Below are 26005 nucleotides of genomic sequence, written 5' to 3' on the forward strand. Positions count from 1 at the left end.
CTCAAAAAAATCTTGCCTTATTTCCCTCCAAAGGCAGAATTACATTCTTACAGAAATGAAGAGTTATTCCTGCTCCCACCAAAGTGGGTGGCAGAGTCTTTCTAGCTTCAATAACAGGAGTGAGAGGCACCGGCAATCCCAAAAAGCAAAGAAACAGATGGATGGTATTGTGCTTACATGTACTTGTGTGACGGAGAGTGAAGACCAGCGGGGACAGTCACCTCATGAGATTTTTCCTCCTTTCCTCTCAGCCCAGATGTGCAAGGGTGCCTTAAGGACAGGGCTGCAGCAGGCAGGGCCCACAACAGCAAAGTCAGAAAGCAAATCCAGGGGCATGCCAGCCCTGGGGAACGCAGGAGGGCAATCCATCCCTCTGCCCCACAAGGATGCCATCACTCCATACCAGGCCTTGCACAGGACTGGGCTCTTGTCACCTCTGCTACGCCACAAGTTTTGTGCCAGAGTGATTTATGAGGTCCCAGAGACATATGACAAGGGGGAAGGCACTGTGAGAGCACTTCATCATCACTTTTTGTTTTGTTACACTATCCTTTACCATCAGTTCCTACCTAAGTAAGGAGAACCTGGAAAGCAGTTGGACTTTGTGTGAAGGATCCATCAAATAAACAGCAAGGGAACAGCAACTGGTTTAATAAGTCATTAATTAATTTCTCACCAGAGCAGTAGACTCCTTATAGCTCATCATTACATCTAAGTTTTATATAATTTACTGGAGACGCTCCAGAGAAAAGCAACAAGACAGCCACAAGCCCAGAAACCAGGCATCCTGAGAAGGGAAGTCTGAGGCTGGGCACCATACTGTCACCACAGACTGAAAAGGCTGATCTAAAGAGGAAGAGTATCTTCTGTTCCCAGTGTCCAAGGCAGGCAGGGGGAGAATTCATCAGCTCTCAGTGAGGCTGGTCAGAACAGGGCAGCCCCTCAGTGCAGAGCCATGGAGCCTGGGATATCTCCACTGCTCAGGGCAGATGGTAATTTAGCTGGTCCTGCCTTTTGCCAGGGGACAGACCACATAACCCCTTGCATGACTTTCCTCTCCATCTCCTGATTTAGTATTTTACATCTGTTTCTAAGATGCCTTGTCACGATCGTGATGTACTCACCTGCCAGTGCGGGCTTTACATGGACTGACTCTGAACGGACTCACTATGCAAGTCTGGATGGGTCCACAGGGTCTGTGTATCACTTAAAAGTTAACATAGAGCTTCTTTTCACCTGAGAGTTCTCTGGGAGAAGTGCTCAAGATAGGGCAGTCCCCTAGCTGGGACAAACGGTGCACAGGCATTGTAATTGTTCCCAGGACACCCCCTTGGTGACCTCCCTAGGGACTCCAGGGAGCCATCCCTCCTTAGGAAGTCTTCAATAGATGACATTTTTCCACAAAATGGTACTGTAGAGGCCTGACTATACTGGGTACTGAACAGACACAGATTTATTGTGGGGACAGGGTGGGAGGAAAAAGGAGACAGATCAAGGCCTGGATTTCTCAGGGGAATTGATCTACAAGCCAAGTACATGCATGCAGCTGAAGATTCTTCTGAAACTGCTTGCCCTTTTAAATTGTTATCCAATTTATGTGGGGTTTTTTAATCAGGGCAGACAGTAACTAGACAGATGTAGTGTATCCCACATGGAGATACTGTCTCTCTTCTTCCAAGTTCCTATGTGGGCAGAGAACATAAAAAAAGGGTAAAAGTGTACAAGCTCTGCAGCGGCTTTCAGTGCTTACTGGTCCAGCAGCTTTGGGAGGGTAGTCAGGGATTTAGGGAACATGTCATTGGGTTTGATAAACTTACCTATCTACATTAAACATGGTGATATGTGTCCCACTTGCACCCCTGTTATTCCTTCACGTTACATGTGTATCAGGAATAAAAATTGCCACCCTGCATGACTTTCCAAAAGCTGTATATATAAATGCTGCCTATTATTTTAAAACAGAGCAGGGACTGGGAGCAGAAAATAAATGTACCTACAATTTTCTGCACCATTGTTTAGGGATTTACAAGTTGAGCCCTTAGCCTGTAACTCTAATCATCTTTTGATCCCTGTTAACTTCTGCAGATAGTGTAACAAGCTACTGCAACAAGGCTGTCTTTAGGAGACTGCGAGTGCTGCCAGCTAACCCGGCAGGTGACAACATAACACCGTTAACACCAGTTCCCAGAAGACCTAGTCAGAAGCGTGGCAAAAGATGGAGCATGGCAGTTTACACTGAGAGAAAGTCTCCAAATGCAAAAGCTTACAACATAGGCAGAATAGGCAGAGGGAGGAAAATGCAGCCATACAGATCCAAGAGGAACCCCTTTGCTACAGGAAAAAGAAGTAACATAAGTATGTGATGTAAATATTCCTTATCAACGTTATCCTTGTCAACGTATCCTTACCAGTGTCCTTCTTCTTTGTTCGTGAAAGCTCGTGGACTGTTGCTCCAATATCATTTCTCAAGGACTTGATGATCTTGTCCAGCGCTGGGACATTCTTGCCTTCCAAGTTAATGAAGAATTCATACTCATCTTTGTTGAGACGGGAAGGTCGGGATTCAATGTGGGTCAGGTTTATATCTTTTTCCTATGAGAGAGATTTTGGTCCCACAGGGTTTAGAGGAAGAAATATGACATAAAGACTAGCTTAAATTCATGTGTCGTTCGTTTACCCATACTGTGCAATCCAAATAACTCAAAAGTAGAGAATTGCCTATGGTGGCCACTAGACTGAGGACTTTGATAGCAGGGAAAGAGACAAAAAGGAAGAAAGGATGCGACATTCATCCTCGTACAGAACACCAGCGTAAAGACTATGCACCACACAAGCCTTTGAAAAAGGTGGACAGCAGAATACAAGTTGTAAACAGGTTTTGTATTGTAAATTGTGACTCCAGTACCACAAGTACATAACAGGAGCTTCTCTGTGTGGACAAGAACATTTCCCCAGGATCTACATGGGAAGTAGGTGTTCCACCTGCAGAGAACCCTCTCAGGAGAAAGTGAATGCTGTATTTATGAACATCTTGAAAGGAGGTTGGAAAAGCAAGCAGCTGGCCACCCTGTGAGATAAGATTCTGCCAAGCTACTGCACAGTCTCCAGGGCTGTAAGCAGGTATTGGGCAGAGATCCAACTGGAAACGTGAATCTACACCAAAAGGGCAGCTCAGGTTTGTGAAAATAAAAACATGGGTATTTTAAATCACAGAACTGCTGAGGTTGAATGGGGCCTCTGGAGATCACCTAGCCCAACAGCCTGCTCAAGCAGGGTCTGCTGGAGCAGATTGCTCAGGACAGTGTCTAGACAAGTTTTGAGTATCCCCACAGATGGAGACTCCACAACCTCTCTGGGCAACAGCTGCAGAGTCTGGTCACTCTCACAGCAAAGAAGTTTTTTCTTTAGCACAGAAATTTAAATTCCATCTCACCAAGGATCTTCACTCAGTAGCAGCAGTGCCTCCTAGGTCTGAAGGAAGGGATCATTGGCAGCTACGGTCATGATGACTAGGGCCAGTGGGTACCTGACCTCAGGCATGCCACCATGCCAATGTGTAAAGCCACAAGTAGCTAAAAATGCTATTTTTCCAGTTACTTAAACACAAGTCCATGAAAATCTACCTCAGTTTAGCTGAACTCAAATATTTTCTTGAGCATTGTAACATAGAGGAACGAAGGCAGTGGGTTGACTAGCATTGATAATATGCAGCTGTGGCCTTCTTAATACCTTCTTTTAGTGATCCCAGCTTTTGAGGACATACAAAAAACAGCCAGGGTTGGCTTGAAATAGCCAGCACTTCCACCGTCTGTTCCTTATGGCTGCCATAAAGGAAAGAAAGATCAGGCACTAATCTGGCAAAACTAAGACTTGGGCTCCATGTCCAACCATCACAGAATTCATGTGAGACTTTCACCAGCTCTTTTCATCTGACACAAAGAGCATTGGTGGGCCCTCAGAGCTTAGAGAAGTCCCAGACCAAAGGGACATATCAATTAGAGTGGTTGCATTGGCGGGTATTGCCAGCATGCCACTTACTCCAGTCTTTTTACCATCTGACACTACCCCATCTTTAGGGCAAACACATATGCTGGTGCAATATCCGAGCAATTGGGCTCTATATTTGCCTTTCCTCCACATTGAAAGAACTTGCATTCAGGTCTCTGGAATAACTTCTTGTTATCTTTGGGACAAAGCCACTGCATGTCTTCCTAGCACCCTCACATAAGCACAAAAAAAATCCTACTCTCACCCACCTTGCCTCTCCTTAACTGTCCCTACATACTGGCTGTTGCAAGAGTCAAACTAGTAGGCTGCAACAGGCTTTTACCATTGGGTCAAGTTCTACTGTCCATGCTGCTTCTCCTTCATCCAGAAGTCCAACCACACTGCTGCTCCTCCATCCAGCCACCCCTCCCACCATCCTCAGGGCTATTTAACTACTTAGCTGGAATGAGCTACAGCTGCACATCATCCATGTCAATCAACCCACTGCCTTCCAGGCAAGGCCACAGCTGCATAGTATCAATGCTAATCAACCCACTGCCTTCATTCCTCTACACTATAATTTGATATGAAAATATTACCTTTTTTTCTTTTTTTGAGAAAACCCTTTTCAACAGATTTCAGTTGTTGATGGTGACTTTACCACCTGACATTCCTGTCAGGCTCACACTGGAGCTGTGGCCATGGCACACCATGACCAGGTCTGTGGTCCTCAGGGGATGGGAGGAATAGACAAACCCCTGGAGGAAAATTGGGCCTGAAGCAAAACTTCAGAAGAGTCAGAGGAGCTGACACACAGTGTTCAGCAGCCCTGGAGAAGCTTTTGATTTGCTGCTTTCAGGCCTAAGACCCCAAACTACATGGGGTAAAATGATGGTTCTGCTGGTGTGTGTCAAACCGGCTGCTGCAGTGGGGTCGGGTTTTCATCCATGACGAAACACCATGAGGATCTACTTGTGACCTACAGGGGAAAAAGAGGGAGTCTTTTCTTCTGTACCTCCCTCTAGTTTGAGCTTCTCAAGCCCTTTAAGGTTTTCTTTGCTCCTCTCGGTGCTTGCGCAGTGCAAGGGGGCATCTGGCCATCAGCCGCAAAGGCCTCATTCACTCTACCACAATGGGCAGTTTATTTCTTGGTAGGAAGCAGCATGCATGTCATTCCCCTGTTTCCTGAGTGCTGCACGCTACAGATGAACTCAAATTGTTTGGCTAGATACCAATACAATAAGTTGAAAAGGTCAAAAGCGCATTCACCAACTGCTGCTCTTGAAAGATACTGTCCTCACAGGGCTGTCTGGGGGAGAGAATGGCTGCCACTGTCCTGGGCCCCAAGGACAATTTGTTTTAGGCCTCCAAAGCCCCATTTCACAAACAGACCACACATTGTACCCTCCGCTCGGTGAGGCGCTGGGAGGTGGGGCAGCCTGGAGCGGCCAGTTCAGTTGACTCGGGCTGGGAGGTTTTTGACAGGCAGCAGGCGCAGGGGGCTGCCAGCCCCTTTGGCCCTGTCACCGAGAGCAGTGTGGTGACATGGGGCTGGCACCTGGAGCCCAGGGCCCTGCGGCTGCTCTGCGTAGCCACTTGCAGAGGCGGAGAGTGGCTGTGAAACCTCCCCTGTCAAAGGCTCAGCTCAGGCATGCTTAGGTGCTGCTTTACTTGCACCTTGCACTGGTATGTTGGGGTGTTGTACCCTTTCTTTGTGTAGATTCACCCCAGGAAATGGGGTCCTGGGCCCTGGCTGGGCTTTCTACATCTTGCAGAGGCTGCGATAACAGGACATCTCTTCAGTGGCCATTATCGCCTGCTTCCCTCCCCCACCCACAAGTCTTCATCCCTGCCCCAGCATCCCTCTCCTGGAGATGCCAGACTTGTCTGAGAGATCACACAGGTACCTCAACCATATCCTTTTTTTTTTTTTTTTTTGGCCAGTTGACTTTCGTGCTGTAACAGCTCTCCAACCTGGCTTAGTAAGCAGCTGCACAAACAGCACTGCCCAGAAATGGCGGGAACGATGGGCTGGGAACCAAGAGACAGGCTGCAGGGAGGGCACGACATGCTTAAGGCAGTGGGAGCAGCAATGCCTCCCAAAGCATTGCCACAATCTAAGAGAAAATAGGAAGGGGAAAAGAAAAAAGAAGATAGGGAGAAAGAAGCTTGTGGAGAGAGTCACCTCCTTTCTTAGACCTGAGATAAGCAGAACAGCTTCTCACAGAGTGTGAAGCTGGTTTACTGTTTCTTTGAGGGGTGGCTGTGGCTCAGCAACACGCAAGAGCCAAGCTGTTGCCTCTTTGTGCCAAAGCTTCAGGACCTCACAGCAGAGAAGCTGAAGGGAGAACCCTTCTGGTGACTGTTTTCAAAGCAAGAATTCAGCAGCATACATCCACCTCCTGGAGAAACATGCTCTCATATGCTGTGTCTTGCTACTAAGTCCCTGATTTCAAAATATTTACAGTGGCTGTTACTGGAGTTGCTTTCCAAATCTCTATTTCATTCTAGTCCGACTGCTCCATCTAGTGTCTAAGCTTCATAGTGTCACACTGTGCAAAACTTTTTTGTATCCTCAGTATTGCCAGCTCTTGCAATTGCATCAGGTTTCTCACAGTGGTCAGTGCTTTATTTAAAGCTCAAAGTTCTCAAGAAAAACGGTTACCTGAGAAAGGAAACCAGGGGCTTTGGGGGGTTAATTGTTTAATTTGAGCAGTTTTCAATCCCCCTTTTTTAGTAGAGATTGAAATCTTGACAATGTATGCTCTCAAAAGACAGCTAACAAAAGTTCTGTATTTTTTTCAATGGGACTTCATGATTTCTGAGCTATTTTTTATCGATAGAACCTAACTCCTAAACTAACTGGTTTTGGAATGTCTGGGCTGTCAGATGTTTGAGGCTGGATACACACTTGAACATTGGTCTCTTCTGCCTTCCCTATTTTACAGCTGGTAGGAATCAGCTAAGCCCATGGCTTGAGTTTAAACATGCCTTTGCTGAATTCATCCCATTCTCCGTTGCAGTTGCAAAGAACTTGCAGCAGGTTGGTGCTTCCCTACTTCTCCTCAGGTTTACGACCTGCACAGAGGTTGAGGCTCTCCTATGTGGACACATCCTATCATACAACTACATATCTTCTGGTCTCCTTCTGTGTTGGTAGAGGAGGGGTAGCTGTTCACCCTGCATTTATTTCAAAGCAGCGTACTAGACCACTTCTAATATACTTCTTAGCAAGTATTAACAATTCAGAATGGATTTTGCCTTGAGGACTAAGGGTAGCATTAGTTGTAATACCTGATGGAGATCACAGGGGTACAGTAGTGCCATATCCCTTGAAGTCAGCAGAAGTCACTCTGAATTTCTTGTTTTTTTTCTTAAAACCTCCATTCCTGGGGGTGAAAGACCTCAGCTTCCGTTATTTGAATATTCAAGTTAACTGTGTCTCTATCACTCCCCATCAGAGAAAGAAGTCTCCAGACATGTTCTCAGAGCTCAAAAAACAAGTTAGAACTAGGTCCATTTTGTGTACATCATGATTTTTGAATGACAGGGGTTAGAGATACAGGTATCGGTTTACAACCGAGGCAATGACGGACACAGGAGATGATTGCCCACCTCCCTGCCTGCCTTACCGCACAGTGCTGGATCCCAGCCTTCGCTTGCTCACAGAGGCCGTGAAGCAGCTCCAGCCTCTTCTCCAGGTTATTCCAGTTATGCCATCCTGACTGAGCATCTCCTGCACTGCAGCTGCCCCACACAGCAGGATCAAACCAGCCTGGTGTTACACTATGTTGGCAGTCTTGTAGACATCACTGCCAAGAGAATTTAGTCCCCTCGGAGACTTTAATGGCCTGATCATTGGAAAAGTTGTGTTTTCATAGCTGCAAGGGGGAGCTTTCAGTGGGGATAGATACGTTCTGGGACTGTTATGGGCTACTACTTCCCGTGGCATTCATATGCCCTTCTGTTTACATGTTACTAAATACTCCTGTATATGGCTGCTAAAATTAAGTACAGCTGTGAAATCCATCTGCAGCTTGTTTTCGTGACTGTTATTGTTAAGTAAGTTTGGCTTCACCAGGAGATCCCACATTGCTACCAGATGAAGAACTATTACAGTGCTGCTAATCAATCTTTAGTGAGAACTTGTGCTCTCCCAACTTGAAATACACAAGGATTTACTTGCACATTCCTCACACACACACACACACACAAAAAAAAAAAAAAGTGACATGTTCTTTTTGCCATGGCTAGTTGAGGGCTTCCTGAAGGAGAATGCTTTCAGAAACACAAGTAGAAACCCAGTGCCCCATTTTCGCAGGTTGGGGGAAATCAGGATGTTACAGCGACGTCATCAGCCATGGTTTCCTAAGGTAAAGGCAAAGGCAGTCATCTGGTTCAGCTTTACTGTCCAAGGGCCTGCTTCTCAGCTGAAGACAGACCTTCCACATCTTCTCCTTCACATATGCTAGGGTATTCCTCACATGACAAGCTCACCGAGGCAAAGGGACCCAGAGCTGGCCTCTGCCAGCAAACAGCTCCAGAGGAAAGCTGGCGCTGGAGTATCCCCTGGGTCCATCACTCTGCACTTCTCCTCCAACCTCGAATTTTAGTACAAAGCATTCAGCACAATCTAGCCACAAAACATGGAGCGGGACAAACCAAAAAGCATATGTGACAACATGTTGCACTGTGCAAGCACCTAGCAAGAGGGCATGTCTCTCTTTAAACTCATGTTGGTTTACTAGATCAAGGAGTCCTGCTCTCCTGGCCCTGGAAAGAGGAGAGCTCAGACCAAGGACATGGACTTGGGACAGTGAGTTCAGGTATAGTAAAATGATTGCAGCTGTGCATATCCATACTATGATGACAAAAACAAGTCTCTTGGCAGAGGCATGCCTGGGCGGTTCACCTATCGCTGCAGGCACCTCCAACACACCCCCTGGCCAAAGTGACTGCTCGCTTCTCCTCATTTGGAAACAACCCAAAACACTGCAGAGCCAATACCTTCCCAAGGGACAAAAAGATAACAGTTACTTTGAACTTCTGTTGAATACAGTAAGCTCCTAAACAGAAAAAGAGCACAGTCATTTTGGCTGGCTCTGAAAATGCAGGGTCTCATGTAGCACAGCCTGTTACTCCCATCCAGTCCTCCCATGGAGCAGCAACTTGGTCCCACAGAGCAGTAACTTACTCTGGAAGCCAGAGTACTACTCAGTGCAAATTGATGGGATTGTTTTTGAGCTAGAACCCTACACACTATAAGTAAGCCACTGATGCTGGACCTTGTACTGAAGTCCTGCTCTGTATTTGAGAAGGTCGCAACAGTGAAGAGAAGATGGAAGGCTCCTCTCTGAGAATGATTTGAGCAAACTTGTAATATATACCAACTTTACGTTTGCCATATACTGCAGCTGATAGGTCTCCTACTACTTGTAAATCCATCAGGAAAAGAACTTCAGAGGAGATTAATCTATTCACAAATTCATGTGGAAAAATTTCAATCATAACTGAGTGCTATCCTTTTTACATATTGAAAAGTTTAGTTCTGATATTTGTAATGATGAATTTAACTTTGGAAATGACAGCATTTTAGGGGGGGACAAATTTTTTTCCCCACTTTTTTTGTTTCAGAATGTACTTTGCTGTTGTTTAAAAAAAGTGATGCCTGTTTCAGTAGGCTTCTATCACTACAGAGAAAAATAAACATTCCCATCAAGTGTAACGCTTGGGTTAACCCAAAATGTTCTGCTTTGCTTCTTTGGTTTTGATAAAAAACCTGGAAGATTTCTGTCTTTTTCTGACCTGAACATACACTCTGTAACTTTTTTATGTGTCCAGTGAATCAAAAACCCCCACAATTCCACAATGACTATTCTGTCTTCTTGATTTTAAGCATGACATTTTACATATGTGTAATGTTCTCTTTCAGACCAAGGTATTTACTCGAGTTTTGGCTTCCCAGCTATCATCTTCTGTAATAGCATGAGACAAGCAAACAGCATATGCCTGCACCAAGCACTGCCTTAGTGTACAGTGGGTCCTATTAAAATGAAGTTGGTGTAAAGACTCTGCTGGTGGGTTTATGCTGTCTCTACAGCCACCCTCAAGCCTGCAGTCAGGGCAGAGGTGTTGCCCAAGCAGAACTCATAAGGAAGCTGTATGCTTACTAGAACAGATAAAGATTATGGACAAATAGGCTTTTCAAGAGAAAAAAAATTTGGTTTGATAAGCAGAAATTGAATCTTTACCACGTTCCAATAAACACACAGAGCAGCTAGTGTGGAAGCAAAATGGATTCATTTTTAACAACCTGCTTATTGCTGGGCATAATTGAGCTGCCATTACATTACAATACATGTCAGAGCGTGATTATGGCCCTGCAGAAACTGCCTCTCCACAGGGAAGGTGGAGAAGGGACTGCAGAGACTGTATTGTCAGCAGTGGCATAAGGCACCCTGAGTACAGAGCAGTCCAGAAAGGGCAGATAGATGCAGCCAGGCAAGGATTTGCAAAACAGAGCAGGGACAAGAGCCAGGGGTCAGAAGAGCTTAAGAGCCTGCTGAGGTCTGGTGTTTGGGGGTGTATTCCTGAGTGCTGCTTATTTTTGTGTGAAGCTGGGAAAGAACTCTCCTCCTACCCGAAGTGGACATTGAACCCTTCCATAGACATAGTATGGGTTTGCTTTTAGAGGCAGAAATGCTTTCAGCTTAAAGAGTCATGTAGCTTTTCTTTAAATATGTGCCTGTCCTTCTGAGGGTACAATCCTTCTTCCATACAGACTGCTTGCTCTTTTTGGACATTGTGCATTGGCCCATCACTGAAATGTATTAGAATATAAACCAAAAGTAAACATAAGAAAAAAGTGAATATAATCAAGTACATTTTAGACATAAAGACAGCAGATAGAAGGAGCTGAGTACATAAAGGAGACTACTCAGAAAAAAAAAGCCTTCAAGCTACACAGGAAAAACAGCAGTTGTCACTGTAGCCACATATCTGTGTGCAACTGGGACATGAACAGAAAAGAGTTTGGGTCTTTGAGCAAAAAAACAAATATGCAAGCATGCAGCACTCTGACAACTGCATGAGCAACCCTGAGGGATATCTGAGTAGGACAAACATTAATGTTTCCCCAAAACACATTGAAATCCTCTTAAACTTGGTGTCTCAGTTACAGGATGTAATTCTGTGCCGTGAGCTCTCTCTTGGTAGCTACTGGCTTGTGCACTCACCTACCTGGATATAAGGCTCTCCTACCTTCAGTCCATCCTGGCCCACAATGGGGACTTCATTTATCATGAATGTCATCATGAATTACTCAGTTCATCTGTGCTGAGTTTGGGCACTACTTCCCTCCCTAGGAAGTCTGCTTCCTAGGTGAGTCTACATTACATCTGGACTGGGAAGCAGCTGTGGTGCTTGGTGAATGAGCAGTCCTGGACCTCCTGTTATCCAGATGCAGGGTGAGGCTGGAGCACAGCGCAGCTCCCTTTGAGCTCTTGTTTCCCATGGAGATCAAACTGTGTTGGGGGGTAATTCCTAGCCAAGTTTCATCCCAGGACAGAAGTAGGGTGTGGGCAGGATGTGAATCTGGGAGTGAGGAACTGCTCTGCCCAGGCACAGACACAGGAGTGACTGAATAGCCCTCCTGGAGTAACAGATTTTTTTTTCTCCAGTTCTTAAAGCAAGGAGAGGATGAATCTCCCCAGGTCCACACAGACACCTCCTTTACAGAAAGGCAGCCTGGCTGCTGATGGCATCATGAGATCTCTCCTTTCTTTAGGCTTCCCTTCAATTCCCTATTTCTCAGTCTGACTCTTGCTTCCACGTTTTCTTCCCTGTTTTGAGAGAGGATTTATTTTCAAGACTTTCACATTTTCAGCTCGCTCACCCCTCCTCCTCTCCCCTTCATCTCCAGGATAGTTTTATAGGTTGGCTAGAGAGGCAAAAACCTCAAAGCCAGTGCTGGAGGCACAGTCCCTTGATCACTCCAAAGCACAAGCTGGGAGGAGGAAAGGGTTGAGCTGTGCTCTCTGCCTGCATTCCCACACGCAACTGCCCAGAGAGACCCCAACAGCCTGGGCATCCCCCAGCCTCATCAAGGATCAGAGGGGCTCCAAACACCCCAAGGTCTGGCCCTCATGGGAGTTGACAGCTGCAGGGCTGTTCCACTCCAGGGAACAATCTGATCATATTTTGTGGCTTTTGTGTTTTTCTTTTTCCTATTTCATGTGGTTGTGTGAGGCAATAACGGCCAGAGCAGCTGTCCCCACATCTCCTCCCTGTGCCGCCCCTCTGAGACAAACTTAGTGCATTTCCCTGGGTCAGTACCAAGCCAGCAACAGAAACCCTGGGGACAAGCTGAGAGGTCTCCCTGCCCAGAGGAGCCCACCAACAGAGAGTCTGAACTACCTCCTGTAGGTAACCTGCATCTCTCAGTTGATTTTATTGAGCAGTAAGGGGTACAAGAATAAAAATTCCTCACGAGGTCTTCCTCCTTGTCCCCACTCTTCACCTACATATCACCACCTTCCCCATCTCTGCTGCAGATGTCACTGAGCACAAATTCTGTGTCTCTGAGGCACCATGGTTATGGCCCAGGTGGGGAAAGGTGGAGGTTATCGCATCATGCATGCGTGTGTCCTACACCACTTTACACGGGGCAAAGTCCTTTGTGCTGAGTTAGAACAGCCCAAGGTCTGCTCTGGTTTACACACCCCAACACTCATGAATTCACTAGTGACAGCTCTAAGGAACTGAAGCTGCAGGTCAGGCTTGTACTATTACATCCCTTTCCTCCAGACACCCATCCATTTCCCTACTACATTGCCGACAGCATGCAAAACTGATATAAGTACACCTATGCCAGGTCCCTTGTCAAGCCTTCGTGCTGGGGGAGACCGCATGTTTGCACAGAAAGAATTGGCTTCATTGAGAGGAGAAACCACCCAGCCACCAGTGCAGACATGGGCCAGCTAAGCCCCATCCCCTCATTTGCCATCAGGGTAACTGGAGAAAACCATGACTGAGCCTGTCTAGTTTAGGTACCTGCTTTCAGGTAATAAAAGTCACATCCAAGAAGTGGCGGTTACTCTCCTTCCTATACTAGTTCCCCTGCAGATTTTCCTTTACAGCTGACAGCAACTTGGTTAGTAAACAGCAACATATTTAACCAGAAAATATCAACAGACTCCCTAATTCACTTACAAGCATGCACGCCACTGACATACAGACATTTTGCAGGACTGCATTACAGTGGTCAGTTCACAGATTTAAGCTAGCTCTGCTGTCGTTGGTATGAATTTCCCTTCATCTTAATGAATCAAATATGTTCTGTAACTCATAACCATTTTTCATTTGTAGTAATAGCACACAAACTTTTCATTTCCTAGTCAGTTCAATTTACTAATGGAAAGTATGCAGGCCACAACTTTTTACAGAGTTCTATAGAAAAAGCTGCTTTCAGGCACAACTATTATATGATGATGTTCTAAAAAAGAAAAAAAAATATGTCACAAACCCAATATAACAGCGTATTTACTTGGGAGCATAGAGTACGCAGTTGTTTGTGTTGCAACACAACCACCCTGAATTGCAAGGATTTTGTGCTTTTTAAACAGGATCCACGACATCTGGGAAATATTTCTGCAAGAATAAATAGGCACACAATGTCCTGAAAGGTAAAAAGGTCCTTGCTTTCCCAAAAGTTTTTCAAATTAGTCAACACGAGTTGCTGAGTCCCTTTTTGGTGTAAATAAAGTGCTGTCATTTTGATGCTGGTAGGTACCCTCTAACCCCTCTGCAGAAGTACCACTGGTAGGAGGTGGTGGGCTTATTTGTATCAGATTTACTGAGGTGTACAGGGGCTAAGAGGGTGATAGCTGCACCCAACAGAAATGTTTCATGCAACATGTGCACTATGAGTCACATAGCTTATGCAGGTTATATTTGCCTTTCTATACATTATACACATATACATCTACATACTCAGATGTCAGTCTCAGGTTATGGCCCAACTCACTTCTACCTCTCACTTGAGCAGTTACAGTGGAGTATTTCCTTCCTAAATGGAGAAAATGCATTTTTTTCCACCTCATATCAGTTAAAAGTAGAGGTTTTAATTTAAAAGTTTGAAAACAAATTTTAACTATAAAAGACTACTTCTGCTCCAAGACTTTAAAGGATTTTAATCCCAGAAAAGAAATGTGTGTTGCTTTCCCCCGTTATGGCAATGAAATTGAATCACAAACATGACCACAAATACCCTGAGCAAATGTTGCTGCAGTGCAAAACTGTAAAGACCTGGTCATGTCTCCTGAAGGAAAATATTTACCTCAAATGTGCGCAGAACTTTAGCCAATGCCCCAACTTCTTCTTTCAGAGAGAAAATCAAAGAAATCACACCATTTTTATTTGAGGACTCTTCAATGTACATAGATTCCTGAAAGAAAAGAAAGCAAACAACAAAAAAATTTACATTCACCATAGGAGTCAGTTTTGCTTTGCTCCACTTACCTTTTACAAGGCATCAGCCATGTAAAGAGAGTATAAAGTTGCTTTAAGTAGTAATCAAGGCAACTGTTGCTGTCAGAAATAAGAGTAGGGTAGTCAAAAAGGACATGACAATGGTCTAGTATCATCTCTGCCTGGCTTCACCTCTCAAGTGTAACAGGCTCAGGGATGACTGGAAACATTTCTGCACTTCGGTTTCAGCTGCAGTGCAAAGACCTTCCCTCAGGCTTCTCTTCATTAACACTCAGGATTTAAGCAGAGCTGTGTAGATGAGCTCTGTGCACAGATGCAGGTGAGGATCTATGTTTCCCTTCAGTTCTGCTTGTACCTTCCAGGTAGCCCCAGGTAAGGTGGTATTCATAAAAGGGATATGAAAGTTGGTGTAAAAACAAAATAACACCACAGCAAACGAACAAACCCACCCCACAAATCTAAAAAAAAAAAAAAAAGGGGGGGGGGGGGGGGGAGGGGTGGGAATATTGGAGCAAACATTTAGATCTTCCCTAAATCCCACAGTGAGTAAAGACTCAGAGCAAGATGTGTTTTCATTTCTTTGTTCCCTTTCTCTTATTGATTTTCTGCTCTGCAAATTCCAGAAGGCATTTTCCAGTATTCCCAAGCAAGAAGAATGGTTATTTTAATTATTTTCATGGTTCTCATTACCAGAATGTAATTCTTAGTATGTGTCAGTACATGTGTTTCTTTTCACAAAACGCCTGTTAAGTAGGGAAGAGCTATTTCACCACTTCAGAAACAGGAAACAGCCCTGGAGTGGGGCCAGATTTTCAAAATTATCTGGGTACCTGACACAGCACTTACATGCTTGCTGAGATTTCCAGAATCATTTAAATGTTCTGATGTCAGAGTAAATTTGATGCACAACCATCACAAACTTTTGGAAGTCACATTAATGCCTTATTTTCTGGGTTTTTTTTTAACATCTACTGGCCTCGGGCAAATTGCTCCCGGTTGGTGTTTCACAGATCACACCAGACATCTGCAACACAGTCAGGTACAAGTCCAGGGTCAAAACTTGACTCAAGGTATCCATTCATTTTTTCTTCATGAAGATCTGTATTTTTAGTCAGAGCCTGTCCTCATTACAGCTATTGCTTAACTTAACATACAAGTCAAAATCGCTGTTCCCAAATATTGTGCTTAAAAAGACAGCCTTTGTAGCAGATAAATTAATAAGCAAATGCAGCTGCCCTGAAGCCATAAAGTTCTTGGTGGAATTACATTTTCTGAAGCAGCATTATAAGGAACTGCCACCTTCTGCAAGATAAATAATTGCCAATTCTTCAGGCTGTCTTTGGGGTCCTGCTAACCTCAGAAGAGACTAACACCAGATTTTTCTATCTGGCTTTATTACTAGAGGTTGCAAAAGTTATCCAAATGTTTTCCACCTTTATAAGGAACCTCTAGTGCAAGCTGTAGTAGAGGTACTGTTTTTTTTGGTTGGTTTTTTTTTTTTTTTGTTGGTGTTTGGTTTTTTTTTTTTTCCACCAGTGGAACTAATGACCATGCTACTTCCCACAACATCTCTGTACCTCCCAAATCCTCACACAGCCCAAAAGCCAGCCCAGCTCTTATATGGTGGAGACCAATAAGAAAAGCAGTCAGGAGCCATGTGGCAGCTGGTGTAAATTAAACCCATTCACACCTCAAGCAACCACAAGGGAAAACAATGACAGCAGCCTGTCAAAAGGCAAACCAAATGTTAGTAGTCCACACATTTTATGGTAGTGTAACCCAAACTGTTATTTGCAATACCATCCATGCATTGCTTTGCCCTTCTGTTTTCCCCCACCACAACCAAAACTAATCTCAAGGACAGAACTGTGCTACATCAAGGTCTGCCTGACAGACTGAGAATTTGGTTTTCATGGTCTGCACTGAAACTGATTTAAAAGTCATGCAGTTATGTATTTAAAATACTCTTGCCAAGTCATGTTGTGAGGACCAACTTCTATGGCAGGTTGACTTGAATCTGCATGACAAAGGAAGAATTTGTGGTTTGGAGACCTGCAGGGGATATAATGCATGGTTCAAGTCCTGCAAGGTAATTCTAATGTTAATTGATCTCTTTATACCATGAGATTACCCCAAATTACTTACAAACCTACTTTCCAACCCCAATAGATTCTTATTGGTCACTAGCCTTGATGTGTTGACATCAGCCACTTTTGATCTGTCCTCACTCATTTTCCCACTCTTGTAAATTGTTTTATGTTGGTGCTTAAAAGTAAGACGCAGTGCAGTAGGGAGTAGGCACTAATCCTGCAAACAGAGCGATACTTGCTTAACTTCTTGTACATCTGCATATGTACTCAGTTCACTGGAACATCTCTGTATAAATTTTAGTTCATGCCTGAGTCTGTCCGCAGAGATGACAGCTTTCATTGCAAGGGGAAAGAAGAGCGAAATGATTGTTTTCCTGGTACCCAGTCCTCAGCAGTATATATGAAGGCAATATGCATCAATACACACTGGAGACAATATACATCAACATATACACTGGAGGTAATATCACATCATCACAATACACATCAACATACACACAACCACTCACATTTATTGCTGAGCTTTTTCTAGTACCTGTCCATAGTTCTGTTGATCACAGTTTATTCATTCTGAATTCTAATTCTAATTACTTGGTTTGCAACACAGAGAGGAATTGCAACACTGAGGTAGTTCTACTGTTCTGTTACTACGGTGATTCTGATTAAGAGTTGAACAAATTGTTTCATTGTCATTGAAACATTGCCTATATGATATGTATATGTGATTTACAAATGTGGTGTGAAATAAATTAAGCTCTAATTTTCTTCCAACTCTTTTTTTTTTTTCCCAGAAGGTAGAATAATAACCAGTTAATGAATATGAACTTCCATCCCTGGATCTAGTACAATATCAAAGATAATTATGTATAGGTACAAAGATGGGTTTACCTGAGCACAATGCAAATCTGCATCTTTAACCACTTCACACACAGACTGATATTGCCTTTCTGACACATGTGACAGTATTGGAGGTCAATAACACAGACCTGTCAGCCTTCTAATCCACTCCTCAGCTGGTTAGATAAAGCCCTGGAGAGTGAATTCCAGCACTATTGAAGCCAGAGTAAGATCTTCTTGCAGTTTCAGTGATAGAAAGATTTAACCTCTGTGTTGTAAATTCCAGATTTATAAGATACACAAAATAGTAGGGAAAAAAAAAAAAAAAAAAAAAAAAAAGGACTTGGGAAGGTATTTCAAATGAAGTAAGATTCCTAAGTTACTTCTGAAAATAAAACTAGTTTCCAGGACAGATTTCTTAAGGCATTTAGATGCTCAGCTCCCATAGATGTCATTAGGAGCAAGCAATTACACAACTTGCAAAAGTAGCAAGGTGAGACCCTAGAGAATTGTTGTGGGAGTTCAGCCTCAGCACACAAAGCAGTAGGAAACCAGGTTTTCTCCGCTGCTCCACTCTTAGAAAGGCCTGCAGTACCTGAAGCCCATTTTTGCACATCTTCTGCAGCTTGTCTCTGGCTTCACCAGCATCGCATAGGACAGGTACATACAGAATTTGGTCCTAATAATTAACCATTGTGGCCTCAGGTTACATCATTTGCCCCTGCAGTAAGTACAGTGCCTGTAATCAAAAGGCATGGGCTTCAGGACTTTCCTGTATTTCCCAAAGCAAAGGTTACGAAGTCAGTCAGTAAACATTAAAAAAGATGGATGTTAGAGCTCCAGAATTTAACAAACAGCTCCCCCAGAAGAGTACATTAAGTTCAGCTGCCTTCCCTTAACAGAAGGAAGACAGCTTGCTTTTATCACACAGGTTTAACACCTCTGATTAGCTGCTGGTCTTTGCTGCTGCTGCTACCCTTTGCCATATACGCAAGGATACTGTTGCAATGTTAATTTCATTCTCACTGCACTTTTGTAAGCACAATTAATAACAGAGAAGTATGCTGTCTGCCAAGAGGGAGAACGGCAGCACCTAGGCACCACAAAGCACTGAGACAGGCATGTTTCCTCCCATCCTGGGTTACACAGCCTCTCAGAGAGTGGGGGACAAGATTTGCAAGCGTGGCGGAGGGCAGGAGGGAGGCAGCAAGCACAGACCCCGTCACTTACCTGGAAAGGGTCGCCATTTGTTTTGCAGTGCTGTGCATCCATGTTGCAGGGACAGTGACACCCACGCAGGGAGGACCCTTCACTGCTGCAGGTGAAGCCTTCTGACCCTACTAGAGTGGCCAGAGCACTGTGCAAAGCTATTTAAAGTGGAGCAAGTGAGGCAAAGCCATCCCCTTCCCCCCCTTCCCCAGCTCCCTCCCCTGGACACCCTGCCAAGGGGGCGTTCTCCCTACACGCCCCCACCCACGCCTGGCACATGGACAAGCCGCTCCACACTAGCCAGCCCCTGCGGATCCCACCCCAGCACACAGTGGCTCACCAACATATTGTTTCTATCTGCGCCCAACGTAGATGAGCAGCATGCTTTGAATTAACAGCCTTCCTCCTCCTGATCAACACCAGCCGCTGTTTTCTTTTTTGCACGTCAACATGTCGTCTTCAGCTCAGCCTCCCCCCTCGTCCATTCCCATCGCTGGATGCCTGTTCAGCGTCAGGTGGGTTTTGCCTCAGGGCTCACTCCACGTGACCAGAGATCAGATGTTCCCTAGGATCTGATCTGATCTTTGGATGCCAAACACAAGCCAGTGAAGGCTGTAGCACAGCGTTTTGCCTTCAATAGGGCCTTTTGGGCTGCATCCAAGAGGTCAGAGAGCAGGTGACATCTCTCCACACACCAGACATTGGAGAGAGAGACCCAGTGTAAAGGAAGTGTGAGACAGGAGTTAGCTACGTGAACCTCACACCGTGATATGAGTCTGGACATGGAGAAAGGGAAGAAGGTAAAGGAAGAAAAGGAGCAGGGAAGAATAAATCCGAGCTAGAGGGCAGGAGGATGCAAAAGAACTACAGAAGATGTATGTGTGCTTGTATATTGTGTCAGCTATGGAGAGCTACAAGGGAAACAGGGTGGGAGACATACAAGATTTCAGAAAGGGTTGGTAAAGGATTGGTATAAAAGAGCTCAGATTCAGTTTAGAAAGAGTCACCAAAGGGTTTGAGGGAATAATGGAAAGCTGTAGCCCAATACTAGAGGGCAGGTGGGGAAAAAAAATGGTCAAGTATCTATCTTGCTATGTGGAAAGATGAAGTCTACTGAGACAAACTATGTCAAGGCAAGTAATCTTGCTAAATTTTTGTGATTACGATAAATTCTGTGAAATAGAGAAAACATTTCTTTATAGTTATTTTAGCCTTGAGGGAAGCTCTACTGCCTGCACCAGTGCAAACTCAGATTGGTAGATATTAACAAAGACTTACCATGAATTACTGGTACATATGAAATCCAATTGCTGCTAAATCTGATCAGACTTATAGTAGGGAGACTGAGTTGGAACCACTTTCAGGGATCTCAGCCTGAACCCATGTTCAACCCGTGACTGTGGAGTCCAGCCCACTGAAATTATCAACTGTATACTGTGCATCCGAAGTAACTCGGTGCTTTGGGCACAAATACAGAACTTTTTTGGAAGAGTTGCTTATTTGTGCATCCAGTGGCTGCACACAAGGGTAGAAAGTTATTTTCTGAAGTGATGGGCAAGCTGGTAGTACAAGCTGGCAGGTCAAGGTAGGCAGCCAAATGCAATGCACACATAACACGCTGGGCCCTGCTGACACTATGGCAGCAGGTCAGGGCAAGGAGACATGGAGCAGTAGCGGAAAAGGAAATTAAGTTTAGTAATAGTCAGCAGAATAAAAACTAGTGGCTTTGAATGGCTCAGCCAATAAGTTCACTACTGTAGGCAGTATTTTGTGCTCTATGTTTGTGCAGCACCAGGCACAGTCCTATCCATGATAGGGACATTAAAGGCCACATTGCAAAAACAACCAGGGAGATAACGTTGGTGACATCACTGATTATAGTAGTTCTGTGCAGGACAAGACAGTGACAAGAAAGTCTCCACAGCTACTGGTCTTATTTACTTTCCCCATACACCATGCCTCTCTACCTGGTATATTTTTCAACTAGATTTTAGAAAATTTAAATATATGCTACAGCTGGCCAAAATAACAGTGGCATCACAAAGTATTTTTTCTGTCATTTGTTTGTGCCTTCCTCTTTCTTTTTTCCTTTTCTTTTCTTTAATCTTTGATCTATCTCTTTTCCTTCTCTGGCTTTTACAAACATTAGCATTTTTTTCCTTTCTTCCATCCCTTTCCTTATGCATTACACCCTCTGTTCACTCTATCCTGACAGTAATGGCAAGGCAAAGTGAAGTATTGGGTATGCAAAATGTTGCTCATGCCAAATCCTCGTAATTATCTACCTCCTCCTGCCCCCTGCTTTTCTCATTAATATTGCAACTTTCTCTCTTACTCTTATTTGCTACATAATGTAATAATATCACCAGTGTATTGCCACCTGTTCACTGTTTCATCAGCTAGCGCTGTCAGAAGTTGCCTGGTAGCACTGGCTGGGGGAAGTAAAGCTCCTCCTTGCCAAGTGGAATTCCCAAATTCTCTTGTACTGGAGCAAAGCTGTTTGTGTCTATGTGTGTGTGCCATTACAATATGAACACACAATTGCATCAGTACTGGTTACCTTGGACCATTTCAGAGTCCAAACTGTCGGAGCTTCCCAGTCCTCTTCAAAGTACTAGTTCAGCATACCAGGCACGGCTTTGTCCCTCTGCAGTGACACTGATAACTGGAATTTCCTACTCGGGTTTCAAGTTGCCCCATGTGAGTTGTTCCCCAGCCCCTGAGTGAGCACCTGAACTTTGGGTCTACTAGTCCTGCTCTGAGCTCTGGTTGCAGGACTGTGCAGCCCCACTGCTTTCAACCATATGCTGATATGCACTAATGTCCCATGTTGCCTCCATCTAAAAACGCCTTTTCGCCCTCAGAAACACACACGCATGCACCACGGATCCATTCCTGGCTGTGCTGCTCAGCCACAGCTAAGAGGGCTCTTTGCACTGAAAGTTGGCAGGTTCCCCTGGCCGGCGTGATGCAAGTTCAAAGGGCCACGGACTTTGGCTGCTTTTCAGGCTGCTCTTTCCTGCCTCTGCCTTCAGCCAGTATTTGCAGAGCTGCAGCTTCTGGTTTGGGCAGGGATGCCCCTTCCCGTGCAAGGACACTGTGACTCCCCTTGGCCTGCAGCTCCCTGCCTTCCCTGCTGGTTCGGGATGTCCCGGTGGATTTGAGAGAGCAGTAAGCAACGGAGGGAGCATTCCTAGTAAAACCAGGAGCTCCCGAAAATTTCTCAGATGAGGATTCATGAGTAGCTCGGGGTGTAGGGGTGTGGCGGGGTGTATGCGTACGGCATAGGGGGGTCCCCCTTATCCCTATTGTGTATGGATTTACCAGAGGTCTCCGGGTGCTGCAGGCACCCCCCATCCCGTCCCCAGGGGGTTTCCCCCGCCTCCTTCCCTCCGGAGCGCGGCGTGCCCGGGAGGTGGCACTGTATCCTCACGGCAGCGCCCGCCGAAGCCAGGAGCTGGGCAGGGGGAACACCCGGCTGCCCCCGCCGCCTGCCCCGGGGGGGGGGGGGTCCGCCTCCCAGGCTGCGGGCAGGTATCACCCAAGCCCCTCGCCCACCCCTCCTGCCAGAGGACTGCGGCTTCGGAGGCGCCGGGAAAACACCACCCCCCAAGCCTCCGAAATGCAGCTCTCCGAAAAGTGGCGGGGGGCAGCCCGGTGTGATTTATCCCCCGGGGCTGTGACGGACGCGGGACGCGTGGCCGCACAATGGGGCCACCCGGCGGGGCCGGCGGGCGAAGGGCTCCGCTCCGCGGGCGCGCAGGGCCGGGGGCGCCGCGCACGCCGGTGCCGGTGGGCGGCAGCGCCCGGCGGGGCCCGGGGCAGCGGAGGGGCGAGCGGGCCGGGGCTGGGCCGGGGGGCGACTGCCGCGGCTGCTGCTTTTTTTCTCTTCCACCCTCCCCCCCCCCCCCCCTTTTTTTGCAGCCCTATATGCAAACTGTCACTTTAGGTTAGCACAAGGCCTGATGTAGCTCATTAGCATGAGCTGTATCTAATATGCTTAAAACCTCTAATTATTTATTATGCCCTAATTGGCAGCCCACGAAATGTCTGCAAAGTGATGAGTGTTCATCCCAAGACGCCGTTCGAGAAGAATTCAGCAGTGTCCCTGGTCAAACGTCATTTTTAATTCTTCATTGGGGCACAGGCTTTATTCCTCTTCGGGGACGGCACAACGGTAGCAGAACTCGTCCCACTCGCTGTCCCGGGAACTAGCCTCCCGCCACCCTGGGCAGGACGGGCAACAATTATTCACGAACACGGTTTAAACGCTCAAAGTCTTTCTTTCTGTAAAGGGACGCTTAGGAAGTGATGTTAAAGTTTATCAAGTACGCCAAAGTGTAGGCAGATGCTCCTTGAAAATTACTTACCCGAAGGAACAGCCATCAGGGGAAAATCGCTTTCTGAAAGTAGCAAAGTTTGGAAAATTTTGATCACAAAGAAACTGTTTCAAAATAAGTTTACCTCTCTGAGGTCGCCTGTCGCCCCCCCAGCCCCCCCCCCCCTTGCCTTTTTTCTTTTTTTTTCTCTTCCGAGTCTGTATTATGTTTCTTCAGGTTGCGCCAACTATTTATTTATCTTTATTCTTTCTCTTTTTCTTTTCATTCATTATCCTCTCTCTCCCCCCCCCCCCCTCGCCCCCCCCCCCCCCCCTTTTTTTTATTTTCCTTCCTTGTGTGTGTGGCTTCTCGGTCTGATCTGTAGCTTGTTACCACCCACTGCACGCTCTCTCCTGCAGCCGAGGTGTTTCTATACAAACTTCAGCGTCCAGTTGTCATATTAATTATTACACTGAGTAATGACTGAAATAGTCAAAATAAGGGGAGACTCAAGAGAGCTTTTTCTTGCTGCTCAAAGATTCAGCAAAGAAGCCTTGCAACAAAGCACTAATTGGTCCCCAGAAATACTCTGACAAGGCATGGAAGATAGGTTTCATAAAGCCCAGCAATTGTGAAGGGGGAAAAGATCCTTGAATAGACCCCACGCTTCTTTTCTAAACTCTCTTGCTGAGCAAAAAATGGACTGCTTCTTGAATACTGGACTGATCTTGAATGCTATACCCAGCAGAGAAAAAAATGCACCATTTATTGTAAGTTTTTTTTCCAGCTATTCATGTGTTCTATGTGGAGAATAAGCTGGTTTTGTTTACCATGAAAGACCTTTTACTTTATTTTCACTCTTGGGGGGGGGGAAGCTGGAAAAGGGAGGGGGAGGGCGAGGGGAGGGAGAGAAACACATGTGCCCAAATCCAGACGAGCTGCCTACTGTAACAAAATGGAGTGTAACAAATCCTACAGAAGTCCCGAATGTATCGATTCTTTGAAGATCTATATAGATTAACGACTTTCGTTCTGCTTTTCCAAGACGGCATTTAATCATAACGTAAATGGCCTTTAAAAAAAGAAAAGGGGTGGGATTGGGGGGGGAAGGCATACCAAAGTTGGGTGTTTTTTTTTTTTAAAAAAAAAAAAAGGCAAGGACTTCAAAAGACCTCATGAGTGTGGCTACAATTTAGGCAGACAAAAAAGCCACTATAAAATAATGACAGTTCAAGATTTAAAAAAAAAAAAAAAAAGGGGGGGGGGGGGAGAAAAAAGAAAAAAACCCAATGAAAAGGGCAAGGGCTATTTATCATTATGTTAGAATTAAGAATTTCGAAGTGCAGGTGCAGGGCTGTGCATACAAGTGGGTGGAGGCAGGGGACCTTGAAACAGTATTTATTATCTATAAATCTGGCAGCCCCAGGCCCCTTACCCTGAGCACCAAGCAGACAGGGGAACTGGCAAGATTGGCATTACCTCGGAGAATGCAAGGGGTGAGTTTGTTCCCCAGCAGCAGTGGATGGCAAGGGAGGTGCTGGGCTCTGCCCTCCCTCCTCACCCCCCAACCACCCACCCCCCCCGGGTGCCGGAGCCAGGGAAGCCAAGCCGGGACAGAGCCACGGAGGCAAAATTACATGCAAGTTACACTTGGTGACCTCTGGGCCTCACGTCTTTTGCCTTTTTAAAAGCCCTCTGAGACTGGAAAAGGAAGAACCCAGAAACTCCAGTCTCATTTTGCCATTTTGCAGAAAAAGGGCAGGAATTTCCACATCAGTTCTGGTAGTGTGCTGCTCCAGAAGAACTACTCTGTTTAAATACATATATAGTTTACAGGACTGCAATTATTTTGGTATTACTGTTGCTGCTTCCCAAAGCACCAGGATGTGAATCACAGGGCTGGTTCGTTACTGTTCTTTCACCCCAGCGATGTCACAACATGGAGCTGATGATGCAACAACTATTTTCAGTGCAGAGAATTCTGACATCAGAAAAGGGATGTTGAATAAACCATTCAGAAGACTTGGAACTGAAGAGGGAGAGCTCCCTATACAGAAAATAACCACAAATGTTTTATCCTGCTTGGGTCTGGCTGTCCTGCCCAAGAGACAATGCAATCATTTAGTATGTTTCACATGTGATGAGACAATAGGCTAAAAATCAGAAAGAAACTCAGTGACCACTGAAGAGGGACCTGAAATAAATGTGACAGAGGTTAGACCAGACAGAACTGCTTCACCTTTTTCATCATGTGCATTAAAAGCTGCCATGTTAAAAATTGCTAAAAGACTAGTTAGCAGGTGCACATTAAGGCTCTGCCATATGACGTTGCTGCTTAACACTGTTTAAACTCATGTGTCCAGCCAGGGTCAAGGATCCAGTGGCAGATGAGAAGTGATCTCTACAGCTCCAGGCTGCCGTAATTGAGGCCAGCAGCAAAGCAGGGCCTGTTTTTGCACTCGCTTCCCCTGAAACCTGAACAGGGACAGTGCAGGTCCCCTCTTCCCATGCTTTAGTGCTTGTGCGAGCACCAAGGATGAATGCTGATTGCCAGGGACTTCCTAGAGCCATAATGTCGCCCACGGCAAGACTGTCATACTGCGGCTCTGCTTCTTTTTAGGGAGTTAGAGAGCACACACAGTGAGTTTTCAGAGTGGAAAAGTGTAGAGAGAAGTGGAGATCAGACAGAGCTGAAGGCAGAAAATGTGTTAAAGCTTGCACAGCTACATGGCTATGTGAAATGTAGGGGGGCAGGGTGAGAAGGCCATGCCAGGGTCCCCACTGCTGCTCATGCCAAGAGCAGGACCACCAGCACGCCCCAGTGCTGAGCCTGGCCATGTCTCCCAGGCTGCCCATGCCCTGGCAGCTCCAAGGGTCGGTGTGACCACCAAGCCACACCAGCCTGAAGCTCTCAGCACCTCAGCGCTGCTTTTCCACATTTGGCCCTGAGCCACAAGTGAGGATTCACCTGGCAGCAGCGATCACTTCCCCTGCATCGGTGACCTGCTTCTGCTTTGCAGGGTAGCATGGGAGGCGGCAGGGGCTCGGCGAGTTCCCTGGGGACCACCAGCAAGC

At 45.7% G+C, this 26005-nt stretch overlaps 1 protein-coding gene across 3 annotated transcripts in view; it reads right to left on the bottom strand.

Annotated features, from left to right (window-relative positions):
* Positions 1-19121, bottom strand: part of PAH (phenylalanine hydroxylase) — a 42776-nt gene extending 23655 nt beyond the window's left edge. Inside the window, exons 1-4 of one of the 3 annotated variants that reach the window (XM_040595247.1) lie at positions 18952-19120; positions 18633-18759; positions 14324-14431; positions 2409-2592 (exon numbers count right to left, since the gene is read on the bottom strand). In XM_040595247.1, the coding sequence (XP_040451181.1) occupies positions 2409-2592; positions 14324-14431; positions 18633-18674 (334 nt within the window). In that variant the 5' untranslated portion in view covers positions 18675-18759; positions 18952-19120. Of the gene's footprint in view, positions 1-2408; positions 2593-14323; positions 14432-18632; positions 18770-18951 lie in introns of all 3 variants that reach the window. The other 2 variants (XM_040595246.1, XM_040595248.1) reach the window with 2 other exon arrangements.
* Positions 19122-26005: the final 6884 nt, after the last annotated feature.

This window comes from Falco naumanni, chromosome 5 (assembly GCF_017639655.2).
Source record: "Falco naumanni isolate bFalNau1 chromosome 5, bFalNau1.pat, whole genome shotgun sequence".
NCBI classification, from domain to species: Eukaryota; Metazoa; Chordata; class Aves; order Falconiformes; family Falconidae; genus Falco; species Falco naumanni.